This window comes from Lichenostomus cassidix, chromosome 4A, assembly GCF_008360975.1.
Source record: "Lichenostomus cassidix isolate B80296 chromosome 4A, HeHo_3.0, whole genome shotgun sequence".
NCBI lineage: Eukaryota > Metazoa > Chordata > Aves > Passeriformes > Meliphagidae > Lichenostomus > Lichenostomus cassidix.
Genome location: NC_139485.1, coordinates 4,498,640 through 4,511,161, shown reverse-complemented (window position 1 = coordinate 4,511,161; position 12,522 = coordinate 4,498,640). Strand labels below are relative to the sequence as shown.

Sequence of the window (12,522 nt, the reverse complement as noted above, 5' to 3'; positions counted from 1 at the left end):
GGCTGAGTCACACCAGGCTGCACTTGGGTGACTCCAGCTCCACCAATGTGCCACAAAGCCTTGGCACAGAAAAACCTGTCACCAGCTTTGCTGCTCCTCACCCTGATGTCTCCTTGTCCCTTATGTGTCCTTCCAGGGAGCCCCGGAAAATCATCCTGCACAAAGGCTCCACCGGCCTGGGCTTCAACATTGTTGGAGGGGAAGATGGCGAGGGGATCTTTGTGTCCTTCATCCTGGCTGGAGGCCCTGCTGACCTCAGTGGGGAGCTGCGGAGGGGAGACCGTATCCTTTCGGTGAGTTGGTGGGGCACCCACTGCCCCTTCATGGCCTCCCACGGCACACCTATCCCCTGCCACCCAAAGCACAGTCCTGTGGGACGCATCCCGAGTGCTGGTGTGCTGACACGGCCCCGGGGTGCCTGCGGTGGGGGCAGCCCTGATGCCTGGGCCAGCCGGGGGCAGGTACTGGGGATGCCAGGACAAGAAGTGCCGGTACCAGGCATGCTACTGGGGGCACAGCGGCAGAGTGATGAGGCTCTGAGAGTGTGGGTACCGTGGGTACCGTGGGTACCCTGCGTACCGGTACAGAGGCGGGGCAGCGGGGCCGAGGCGCAGGGCAGACCCCCTCGATTCGTGCCCGAGTGGGTCCGGTCCAGCGGAGCCGTTCTGTCCTGGCAGGTGAACGGCGTGAACCTTCGCAACGCCACCCACGAGCAGGCGGCGGCGGCGCTGAAGCGGGCGGGGCAGACGGTGACCATCATCGCGCAGTACCGGCCCGAAGGTACCGCCACGGGTGGCCGGGACCGCATTGGGACCGGGACGGGGTCGGAGGCGGGCGGGGCATGCAGATGAGAGGTGCGACATGCAAATGAGGTGGGCGGGGATATGCAGACGAGGGGTGCCGGCATGCAGATCGCGTGTATGCAGATGAGGTGGGCGGGGATATGCAGATGCCGTGGCTGGCGCGCGGGGCTGGGGCCGGGGCGGGGGGCGGCGGGCGAGGCGCCGCCGGGCTGGGGGCGTGGTCCGGGGGCGGGGCGGGCGCCGATTGGCAGGCGCGGCATAGGGGCGGGGCCGCAGCGTCCCGCCGGCCGTGCCTGCGCGGCTTTGTGTGCGGGCCGGGCGGGTGCGGGGCAGGGGCGGCCCCGCCTGCAGGTGAGCGCCCACCGCCGCACGCGGGCCGGGCAGCCCGGCCGGGACCGCACCAGGACCGGGGCCGCGGGGGGACTCGACGGGACGCGGTCGTCCTCGGGGGAGGGGGAAGAACTCTGCTTGCTGGAGGGCGTCGCCGCGAGGCCCAGCTCCGTGGGGTCCCGCGGGCCTTGCTGGAGGACCCTGGGGTCGGGAGGGCTCATGAGCCCTGGAGGGTGACCACGGCGCGGGCGGGGCTGGAACCTGGGCGTCGGTGCTGGGCTGGGGCTCGTCTCCACCTCTGAGCATCCCACCTGCGGCGCCAGCCCGAGCCTTTCGTTGTCGCTGGGCTCTGATTCCCTCGGCAGCGGTGGGGGCTGGTGGTCCCGGGGTGGGCAGGCAGGGCTAGCGGGAAGGGACCTGGCAGCTGCCTGCACAAAGCTCCCCTGGGCGGCAGCGCTGGAGCGTCGCCCGTGGGCTGGGAGGGCGAGCGCGGGGAGGCTGTCCCGCCAGCCCGCGAGGGGCCGGGGCTGCTCCCGGGGCTGCGGCCGTGTCCGGAGCGGCACCGTGCACGTGCTGGGATGCTGCCATTCCCATTCCCATTCCCTGGAAGAGGTGTCTCTGCTGGGCCGCACTGGCTTTCTCCACCAGCAGTTCTGGTCCTCTCCGAGGAGGCTAATGTCCCGCCGCACGCGTGCCCTTCGTGTTGTGCCTCTTCTGTGGCATCGCTGGGCAACGTCCTGCTGGTCCCTGTCTCCACTGTTCCTCCTCCATCCCCATGGCACAAGAGGCCATCGGGGCACCGAGTCATTGCTGCTGCTCAGGGCTGTGCTGTGGGTGTGGGGTTTGTTTGTTTTGGCTTTTTTTTTTCTTTCTTTCCAGGAAGCACTTAATGTTCTCGTATTTCTGGCTCCCTTTGCCACTTGAGATTTGGCAAAGACACCAACCAAGAGTGGTTCTTAAATGTCAGACTGGACAAGATGTTTTGAGTCCCCCTTAGACCGAGGCGGAAATGTCAATGTCTTGTAGCTGGTGGCTTTCCATGTCTGTGATGGCTCTTGGCACGGGTGGGCTGCAGCACCCAGCACAAGGGCTGCAGCCATCCTGGGAAGCAGCATTGTGGCTTTGAAATACAGACTGTTGTATCTTGGAAGTTGCCCTCAGTGCTCCAGAGGCTTGGAGGGCTGGGAGTCATGGAGAAAGATCTTCCTGGTGTGAGCCCTGGGTATGGGTGAGGCTGGGCCCCCTCAATGGGGTCCTCAAATGTTTGCTATGGAAAGAGGAGGAGAGCTAGGTTGTAGGATGCCCAGAGGAGGAGATGCTGGTGGAAAGGGGATTTGAGAAGTTCCTTCCCGCTAGCAGAGGCGGAGGATGGCACCTGTCTCTCGTACCTGAGCGTGGGCAGGGCTTGCCTTGGGGTGCTGGAAGAGTGCAGTGTGCTCTGTGTCTGACCTCGCTGGGGCTTCACAGGGGCAGAGAGGCTGCTTGTGCAGCTCTCAGGGGATCAGGGGCCCTCCCTGTGATGTCCTGTCAGGCATTAGGAGGGAAGAAAAGCAAAGACCAAACTAAGGAAGGCTAGAATGAGGAGTACTGTTCTGCCTTTCTTCTGAGCACTAGCGTAACACCTTTGACCACTGCTGCACACTGTAGAGGAGGAGGAGTGATGGTTCCTCAGAGTTTTTGGGAGGTCCCTTTCCTCTGAGCACTTCTCTCCCTGACCTTTACCTGCTGCTATCACCAGCGCTTGGATTTGGCAATTCCCCTTCCTCACACCCCATACAACAAAGCTGTGATAGTCCTCACCTGAAAATACAAAAACTTGTGTTATGGCATTTCTCTGAGCCAGTCTGTTCAAAAGGAAATGCCGGGGCTGTGCCATGAGTTCTAAAAGCTTCTGAAACTTCCATGTGGCTGTGCTCCCTTCTGCTCTCCTGGGCCTGCGGAGGGAGGTGTCTGTGCAGAGGGAAGGTGTCTGGGGTCAGGATGCTAAAATGCCGGGCTGAAGCTGTGGGTAGTTTTTGCAAGTGGCGGGCTGAAGCCTGTGGCTGAGCATTTCTGGGCTCTGCTGAGGGCCCCATCTGGGTCTGGGCAGAAGGGTTTGGATGCAGGGCTTTATGTGTACTCAGGAGCTGCTTTCCAATACAGCTCCCCTCCCTGCCAACTGCCAACACCTTCTCCTTTGTGCTGTCTCCTGGTGCCCAGATGCAGACCCACCGCTTTGTTGGCTCTGCTGGGCACGTTTGCAGGTGTGTCACACCCATGTGCTGTTCTGGGGATCCTTGGGGCAGGTAGGGCATCCCTGCCTGTTGATCATGGTCTGCAGTCTGTGCACGCTCAGGGCTGTATTCTGCTCCCAGCACAGACCTCAGCCCATGGGACAGAATCAGGCCCAGCTCTGGGAACACCCACACCCTGGAAAGGCAAAAGCAGTGGGAGGGTACAGTGGTGTTTTTATCGAGTTGCTGAGTGAGGAGAGCAAACATCCTGGCACATGGTGCAGCGCCGCGATGGCACTCACAGCAAGAGGTGCCGGCTCACCTGTTACATACTTTTCAGTCTTGATAAGCATGTCCTGAACGTGTTGAACACTGTGTAGAATCAGCCCTGGCTCACCTCCCCGCTGCACCCTGGGCAAGCTTCCTGGGAGAGTTTCAGCTGCACGGGAGATCTCCTTACAGAGAGTCAAGGTGGAAAGTCGAGGGAGCCCTAAGTTAGGGAGCAAAGACAGGAGCACTGCTTGCAGGGCTGACACCCTGGCTGGGTGCTTTCTGGAGGAAATAGTTTTTCTGTGCCAAAGAGGGTTTATGAAGAAGCTGTACCCACTTCTGACAGATGCTCCTCTGGGATACCTTATGGGTATTCCAGGGCAGAATGAGCTGTATGGAATAAGAGATGTGGAGCAGGATGAAGCTCACTTCCCTCTGCTGAGAGCTCCATAAAACCCTGGTGCTGCTTTGGTGTCAGAATTCAGTTTTTGTATAGAATAAGCATTGTCCATGCCTCACTGCATCTGTGTTTTCCTCTGCCAGCAGGAAGGCACGTGAAGCCAAGGGTGCCCCTTGGCACGGGACTGCCAGGGGTTCTCATGATCTCCACATTAAGCAACTGACCCTGCCCAGTGTTGCAGCAACTCTGGATGCTGCATGGCAGGAGAAGGGGCTTTGTGTGGAGTTTCTGTGTGCCACTTGGCAGTTTTTGTGTGTATTGCCTTTTTTGTTTTCTCATCCTTAAAAATGTATCTTTGGCAAGTGGTTGTAGCAGAGTGATGCCCAGGCTGCAGAGTGAAGGGCTGGAGAGTCAGGAAGTGCCGAGCTGCAGCTGCATCATCCCATAACCCCAACCCTGCATTTGTCTGCACTGAGAGTCCATGGGCGAGGGCCTGGCTTCCAAACACAGCCCACAGAGCATTTCTGAGCAGTGTTGCTGCTCCCCCCATGCAATGTGGCTCCGCAGGCCCAGCAGCAGCCGACACAGTCCCAGCACAGCTGTGGCTCTGCTCTGCAGTGAGCGCTTGTCTTCCACAGCTGAGCTGCTGTGCTCCCCTCCCCAGAATTAAAAGCCAAGCTGCGTCTAAACCACTAGGTTGTGAACAAGGCTTTCTAGGCAAGTCTTACAGCACAGATGAGGCTGTTCCTCTCTCACCTGGAACTGCAGGATGTGCCCAAGGGACAAAATCAAGGGTGTGAGGTGAGATCTGGCGGTGTGGGCTGTGGCAGTGCTGACGGCTTTCCTGGAGCCGCAGTTGCACTTTTCTCATTCGGCCCTGGGTAGGGAGGCCTGGTGCCTCCACCCTCTGTGTGTCAGCCCGACCTTTACACCCGGCTGAAGGTCGGGCTGGTGCAGCGGCGGGTGCTGGGGTGGTGGCTGCTCCTGCCCTGCTGCCTGGCAGGAAGGTGCTGGTGTCTTCTGGAGGGTTCCCCAGCTATTCCTGCATGTCTCTGCTGCTGGGATGTAGAAGCAAAAGGTGAATTCCTCCTCCCTGCTCCTCTTCTAAGGGCAGGGACTTTGTGGTTTGTCTTCCCCCTTCCTGCTGGTGAGAAGGTGTTTGCTGCCAGCAGGGTGGTAGCTGGGGACTCTGCTAGTGGCTGCGGTTGTGTCTTGCTGCTCCAGCTGGTGGGCAATGGTCTCCTGGAGAGGCTCTCATTCTCTCTGCATGTTTTGAACTGCTCTGTAGGTCAGCAGTTTGCCAAGTCCTGCCCAGCCATTCCCTCGTGGAGCTGCAGCTCAGTAGCAGTGGAGGTCACAGCAGCCCTTGCCGGAGCTGCTGTGTGGGAAGTTGTGGTGGGGTTGGGAGCAGCTGGAATCCTGCCTGCTCCAGATGCCCTGCCTGGACTCCTGCAGAGCTCTGTAACCTCTTTAGCTTTGCGCTCCCTCGTGTGCGGGGACAGACAGGCTGGTGGGCGAGACGCCTTGTGGACAGACTCGGCTGGACACTCACCAGCTGTGCCCTGCTGGGTGTGGGATCGGCCCAGGGGCAGCTGTGCCTGCACTGACCACCCCTGTCCCCACAGAGTACAGCCGCTTCGAGTCCAAGATCCACGACCTGCGGGAGCAGATGATGAACAGCAGCATGAGCTCTGGCTCCGGCTCGCTCCGGACGAGTGAGAAGAGATCGCTCTATGTCCGGTAAGGCTCCGCAGCCCCGCCCGCTCCCGTGCTCCCGGCAGGGCATGGCATGGGCATTTCCCCACAGTATGGGGTGCAGGGAGGGATGGTTCAGAGCCTGGGCTGTGCAGCACCTCTGAGGACAGTGTTTTGGGGGCCAGGGAGTGAGTGCCAGGGATGCATCACAAAGCCCAGAGGGTGCAGCAGGGAGAGCGGGGCTTTTGCACTGGCCTGCCAAGGCTGGGTGCTCTGCACTCAAATGCCTCTTTCAAGGACTGCTCTAGCTTGAAAAGCACTGGTCTCTACAGAGCCCTGGTGGCTTCTGGCCAGGCCAACACACTGAGGACCTCTGGAAAACAGGGAAATGGTGGGCATTCAGGCCTGCTTCTGCCCGAGGCAGCTCATGGCAGCTTTCAGGGCATTCTCCTCAAACCAGCTAACAGGCTTCTCCTTGTGTCCTCCTGCCATTCCTGTGGCAGGATCTGGCTGGACGGGAGATGAGCTCTTAGGAGGATTACTGCTCTGAGCCCTCGATGCACTTTTGGTCTGGAGCCAGGTGCAGCACAGGCAGGCAGGGGTTAAACAGCCATGCAGCTCTAACTGCTGCAAGTCCTGTGTGGACAGGACAGCCCCTGCCTGCCTCCTGCCACCTTCTGCCTGCCACAGCGCCAGTGGGATGAGAGCTAATGAGTAATTTTAACTTGGTAATTAAAATAATCCTGTAAATCCTCACCCTGCACAGCCTGTTGCAGGTGAGGCTGGCAGGAGCAAGGGATGCTGCTTCTCCTTCCCTGTGAGGAGGATGGCAAGGGCTGAGGCTGCATGAGCCTCAGCCTGCATCTCCCACTGCATGGCTGCTCCATGCAGAGGGACTTCAGGCTTGGTGGATATGTTGCAAGCTTGGCATGGCAGGAAGGGAGAGCTGCAGCTCAGGGTTCCTCCAATTCACACCTTTCCACAAGTCTCTGCAGGCATCTTGCTTGATTTAGCATCTCAGGGCTTCCTGGAGGTGTGCGACAAGCTGGGCACAGTGCTGAATAAACATCATCTTGTTAGTCCTGCCGTCACTCTTGTGCTGTCCTGCGGACACCCTCATGTGTGGAGGAGGGTTTAGGCTGGGTCCAGCTTGAGTTGAGCCTGTTCCCTGCCTGGAAAGGTGCTGCATTTATTGAAGTATTCCTGTGAACCAGAGAGTTCTCTGTTGCCTCCACATTACTTGTAGCATTTCTTATCTCTTGGTGCATCCCCCCATAGGGCTTTGGAGGACTCCACAGTACTGTGTGCCCTCACACATACCCAGGTGGAGCTGGGCTGTGCCTGGCTGAGAGGGTGATCCCAGGGGAGATGGGATCCCCAGCACGGCCCTTCACAGCACTCTGCTCCACACACACCCTGTAAACATGCTTGCAAGAGCTGCTGGGTGCCCGGGCTGCCCCAGCCCTTCTGGGCGGGGTAGTTTCAAGCACAGTTTACCCGAAACCAGCTGTGCTACTGCATGTGGACAGGACATCAATTACAGGACTTGCTACCCAACTGCTTGAGTCAGCCCTGTGTGGCTGCATTGCATCCTGTGTGTTGTTGAAGGGCTGGAGCTGGGCACCCAAGTACCTGCTGGAGCTGATTTGGGGGTGCTGGAGTTGCAGCTGTGCAGCACAGGCAAGGGGGGGCAAGGCAGGTTCATGTCCTGCCTGTCACCTTGCTGCTCTGCCGCAGGGCAAAGTCTGCCAGCACTGGGGCTCTGCCGGGTGGGGATGGAGGTCAGGCGGGCCTTGTGCCTGGGCACCAGGAGGAAGCCATGGGAGTCCTTGGCACTGCTTCCCTGCCCTCCAGCCAGACCATCTGCTCTCCTGGCTGTTAGTGCTGTGAGCTGGCCTGGGGGCAGAGCGGAGCTGCCGTCTGGCCCCTGGACCTGCAGGAGCATCCAGCCCCGGTGGGTCCTGCATGTCAGCACAGCCAGGGGCTGCTCTCCAGGAGCATCATGCCCTGGGGAAGCGAATGCCTCAGGTGCTGGCTTTGCAGGTGTCCAGCCCTTGCACAGATCTTGCTGTGCCTGTCCTGGGATGCCAGTGGCCGCTGCGAGAGGAGCCTTGAGCTCAGCGCTGCTCTGCAGGGCAGGGTGCATGTAGTGGGCAGGGCTCCTCACAGCCTGCTTGGGTTTGGGAACCGGCCTGACCAGTTCCCCAGGGCCTTGGCCAGCGGCACTGGCCTCACAGCGGCCTGTCAGCCACATGCTGTCTTATCTTTTGGCCAGGAGCTGCCTGCAAGGCTTGATTACCTCCAGCCAAAGCACCCATTGGTGCTCTGCTGCCGGCTCCAGTCATGCTGCTGTGCAGAGGGAACAAGAACAAGAGCTGCCCCAGCCCTGAGCAGGCTGAGGAAGGAGAATGGATCTGATGGCTGAATGTATCTGGATGCATAGGGCAGATTGGGTCTTCTCCAAAAAGCCCTCCCCAAACCATGGAGCAGCCCTTCTTCTCCCCATTCAAGACCCAGTCCCAAGTGTCCTGAAAGGTTTCACTGCCCAGCACTCCCCTGGCAGAAATGCCCTCCCAGCTCTGCTGCTCCACAGGGACCTGCCATTTGATCCGTCAGCTCTTCCACTTACAGTGTGCTTTTAGATCTACTTCAGAGTCGCCACAGAGGAAGGGGGCAATGAGCAGCGCATCTAGTGCTGCTCATTTAGTGCATCTATGGCTCATGTGTGTCCTGCAGCTGAGGTCAACAGTGGGTTCTTTCGGTCCAGCACTGTTGTTCCTGCACTGCACTCTTCAGGGCTTGTGCTGAGCCTGCCAGACCAGGGTTGTGCTGGTGGCTGGCAGCACTGCTTACCTTGGCAGGGTTTGGGTTTAAATCCTTTAACATATGAAGATGATAGTGCCCCAGTAGGTTGGCAGTGCTGCTGCCCTCACTGCCTGGCTGTGCTCAGAGAAGGCATCACTCATCTCTGCTCCTCCCCAGAGCCCTGTTTGACTATGACCGGACCCGGGACAGCTGCTTGCCCAGCCAGGGACTCAGCTTCTCCTACGGGGATATCCTGCACGTCATCAATGCCTCTGATGATGAGTGGTGGCAAGCCAGGCTCGTCACACCCCACGGCGAGAGCGAGCAGATCGGAGTCATCCCCAGCAAGAAGAGGTGAGTGTCCATCAGCAGGTGTCACACATGGTGACCTCTGGATTCCCCCAGCCTCCAAAAGCTCTGCAGCCGTCGGGGCTCTGCTCAGGCTGGGATATCCTTGTGGTCCCAGTCCACCTGCCCCTGTGCAGCATGCAGGGCACCTCAGTTGCAAGCTGGTGCTGTGTGCATGTGTCCCTAGGAAGGTGTTCTCCAAAGCTGGGTGAGACTCCAGGAGACAAGGGGAGTGGTCAGCCCTCTGACCACTGATACAGAGTTGGTGTTAGCAAGGCTGTGTCTCCACATGAGACCAGAGTCACAGCAGTGACTGTGGGCTGTCCCCTGTGTCCTCTGTCAATCTGCCCAGCTCTGCAGCCAGGTCCCACTGCGAGGTGGGAAGTCACAGGAAGCAGAGGAGCTGGCTGCTGCTGCCTTCAGGTCTGCAAAGCCAGCCTCTAGTCTGTCCTCTATCCATGTTGGGAAGACTGGTTTGCCTCCTCTCCTGCTCCTGCAGACACCGGCCTGGGCCAGACCCTGGGTAGGCAGCTCCACATCTGTCTCTTTCTGGGAAGGAGCTGCCTTTTGCCAATAGGGCCACCACCAAAGGGTGCCTGGAGCTGCCTGAGGAGACATGTGGGTAGCATGGAGGGCATGTGCATGAGACTAGCAACTCTTTCTCTCCTTCTGACCAGGGTGGAAAAGAAAGAGAGAGCACGGTTGAAAACAGTGAAGTTCCATGCCAGGACTGGCATGATTGAGTCCAACAGGGTAAGTGCTGATCTGGAGCTCAGTGGGGCACCTGGAGCTGGTAACTGGTGAGGGCAGGATGAGTCCCAGCAGCAAAAGCTTCTCATGGGGCAGCTCAGACAATCCCAAGGCAAAGAGCTGTGTGACTGGACCTGCGTCAGGCTGACATCTGCTTGGCACAAGCCCTCCATGAATATGCAGTGATTGAGCTGAGGAGCCCAGGATGGTGTGCAATTGCTGGGGAAGAACCCCTGGTTGGAGTGGTGGGGTAGCAGAGCCCATGGCTAGGAGCTGGGAGCTGCCTGCAGGTGAAGGTAGCTGCCCTCACACCACATGAGCAGTGCTTAACATGCCAACAAGGAAGGAAGAACGGCCTGGCTACCCCTGCAGAGCTGCTGACTGCCCCATCAGCTTCCCAGCGTCCCTACCACGTTTTTCTCCATGCTTAATTTTTTTCCTACATTACAGTTCTCATGTAATCTCCATGATTTCATTTGAGGGTGACTGCCCTGACACAGCTCCTCATTGTCTCTTCATTTTAATTTCCCCCACGTGTGTTAAACACCATTGTTTTTTCTGTCCTCCCTTCCATCTCCATGTTCTTCAGTCGATCAAAACGAAACGTAAAAAGAGTTTCCGCCTCTCTCGAAAGTTTCCATTTTACAAGAGCAAAGAGAACCTGGCCCAGGAGAGCAGCGGACAGGAACGTAAGTAGCAGCTGGCCAGAGAGGGCAAGCCTGTGACCCTCAGGTCCCCTGCCATGAGGGGAGAGATTCAGCACATTTCCATAGCCAGGGGTCCTGGCACCTGCCTGTATTCAGGTCTGTGCTCCACAGTCGTGCCAGCAGCTAGGGAGAAACTGGAGCTTGAACTGGAAGCAACAGCTGCAGGCTGGCACTCTTCCTTTCTCTCATGTTCAGTGTCTTCATCTTTTCATCCAACTTTACACCCACCTGACTCCCTGCTCTGCCTCCCCCCGCTCTCCCCCTTTGCTGCTCTGCTCCCTCCCTTTGCCTGCTTCCCTCCAAGTGAGGGGCTGGCTGCCTCCTGCAGAGCTTCTCCTGTCCCTCTCAGGGCTGAGAGCCTGGGGAGGTCCCAGCTCCATCTTCCCTGGAAGTGACTTACAGCTGCATAGTCCCTCTGGAGAGTCCTTCCAGCAGATTAAACCCTGTGGACACAGGGAACCATGACCCTGCTGCCCACCCATGACTGAGGCACATCTTTGGTAGTTGGCTGCAGATTGTAGGGGTCCACAGCTCTCACCACCCTGAGACTCCCAGCAAAGGCAGGGCATTCAGCTTGTTGCCCCAAATCCTGATGAGTGGAGCACTGGAGCTGCTTGCCAAACCCAGCCCTTCCTCTGAGGGGTGAACTGCATCCAGTCCTTTGGCAAACATCCAGTCTGGCTGTGCTCACACCTCTGGAAAGGGGCAGTGGACAAGGCAGAGCTGTGTCTGTGCCCCAGTGCCAGCACAGCAAACACATCCCCTCCCCTCTGGGGCTGTCTTGGGTGTCATACAGAGGCAGGAGGTTGCTGCTGGGCTGCTCCAATGGCTGCCTGTATCCCTCTGCTGCCTGTGCCAGGCTGGTGCCAGCTTCCAGTGATTTTAGCAGACAGCACAAGCCTCTGGCCCATGCTGAAGGTTGTCTGTGTGTCTGCCTGTCTCTGTTAGTGCCTGGACATGGCTCGGCTACTGTCAGCTCCATGCTGAAGCTGGGGCCTCACTTTTGGCGAGTCCTGCAGTGAGGTGACCCAGCATGAGGATGGGGCAGGCTCCACTCTTTACCAGCCTGTGTTACAGCCAGCTCCCTCCCTGTGCTCTGCCAGCTTGCAGTGGGGAGGTCTCTGCCTCAGTTCCACAGCCTGTGCAAGCATTGGGGTGTGGGGCAGCTGACACAGAGTGGGAAAAACACATCCTCCTGCCACATTATAGAACTGTCTGTGCTGTGCCTGGCTCCAGAGTGGCCAGGCTGTGCAGGGGAAGCAGAGCCACTGTGCCCTGCCAGTGCACTCCACAGTGCACTCCACTTCAGCCCCTGTGCCAGCAGCTCAGGGCTGCAACTGCTTGGTGCCAGCTGATGCTGCTGTGGCTGCCCTGCCCTCCCCAGACCCAGGGTGGCTCTTGGGGGCTCTGCGGCAGAGGGTGTGCTCGGGAGGCGGAGGGGGTCCAGCTGCACAAGGCAAGACGTTTTCAGCTCTGAGAACATTTAACCTCACTTGCAGTTGCAGCTCTGGGCCATTCTGCACTCCTGTCACTAATGCTGGTCTGGCTCTGTCTCCCCCATCCCTCTGACTCCCCTTTCCTGCGCTGTCTTCTCTCCCCCTCTCCCCCTTCTTGCTGTCTATGAAATCAGGACTTCCCTGGGTTAAGTGACGATTATTATGGAGCAAAGAACCTGAGTAAGTTAAATTCCAATGCACATTGTTCCCTTTCTGTGGCTGGTGGTGCCTGGGGAATGGCTGGGCTCTGGCCGGGGCAGCTGTGCTTCCCTGGGTGTGGGGCAGGAGGAGCCCCCAGTGCTGCTCCACTGCTGGGGGCCCCACGTGTGCCAGCGGAGGCTGCGGGGCTTGAGGTGCCACTGCTGCACGTGGGACGGGATGGGGGAGCTTGTGTGGGGGTGTCGGCCATGCACAAAGTGCCTGCTGCACCCAGGGTGAGCTGTACCTCCTCATCTTCTTCCTGCTCCTGTCTGGGTTGGTTGTTGCTTTAGCACTTGGAGCCACTGCCAGTGTGGGTGGGAAGTGGCTATGATGGGCCTGCTCTGAATGGGTTGGGTGACAACATTTTGAGGTGTTGCCACCTTTCTCTGGGTTGCCACGTACTCAGAACTGCAGAATAATGCCAGGGGCCCCATGGTCTTCTCAGCTGGGGCAGGAGTTCCCTGCCAATCTCCACGCCCCCTACCAGTGCAGAGGCTGACTGGG

The 12,522-nt window shown here is 58.9% G+C and overlaps 1 protein-coding gene across 11 annotated transcripts in view; it reads left to right on the top strand.

Moving 5' to 3' along the window:
• DLG3 (discs large MAGUK scaffold protein 3) overlaps positions 1-12,522 on the top strand; it is a 75,711-nt gene that overhangs the window by 54,824 nt on the left and 8,365 nt on the right. For 6 of the 11 annotated variants that reach the window (XM_085060243.1, XM_085060242.1, XM_085060246.1 and 3 more), the window contains 6 exons: positions 137-293; positions 678-780; positions 5,642-5,756; positions 8,694-8,870; positions 9,542-9,617; positions 10,204-10,303. In XM_085060243.1, coding sequence (XP_084916369.1) covers positions 137-293; positions 678-780; positions 5,642-5,756; positions 8,694-8,870; positions 9,542-9,617; positions 10,204-10,303 — 728 coding nt within the window. Of the gene's footprint in view, positions 1-136; positions 294-677; positions 781-5,641; positions 5,757-8,693; positions 8,871-9,541; positions 9,618-10,203; positions 10,304-11,951; positions 11,998-12,522 lie in introns of all 11 variants that reach the window. The other 5 variants (XM_085060245.1, XM_085060244.1, XM_085060252.1 and 2 more) reach the window with 1 other exon arrangement.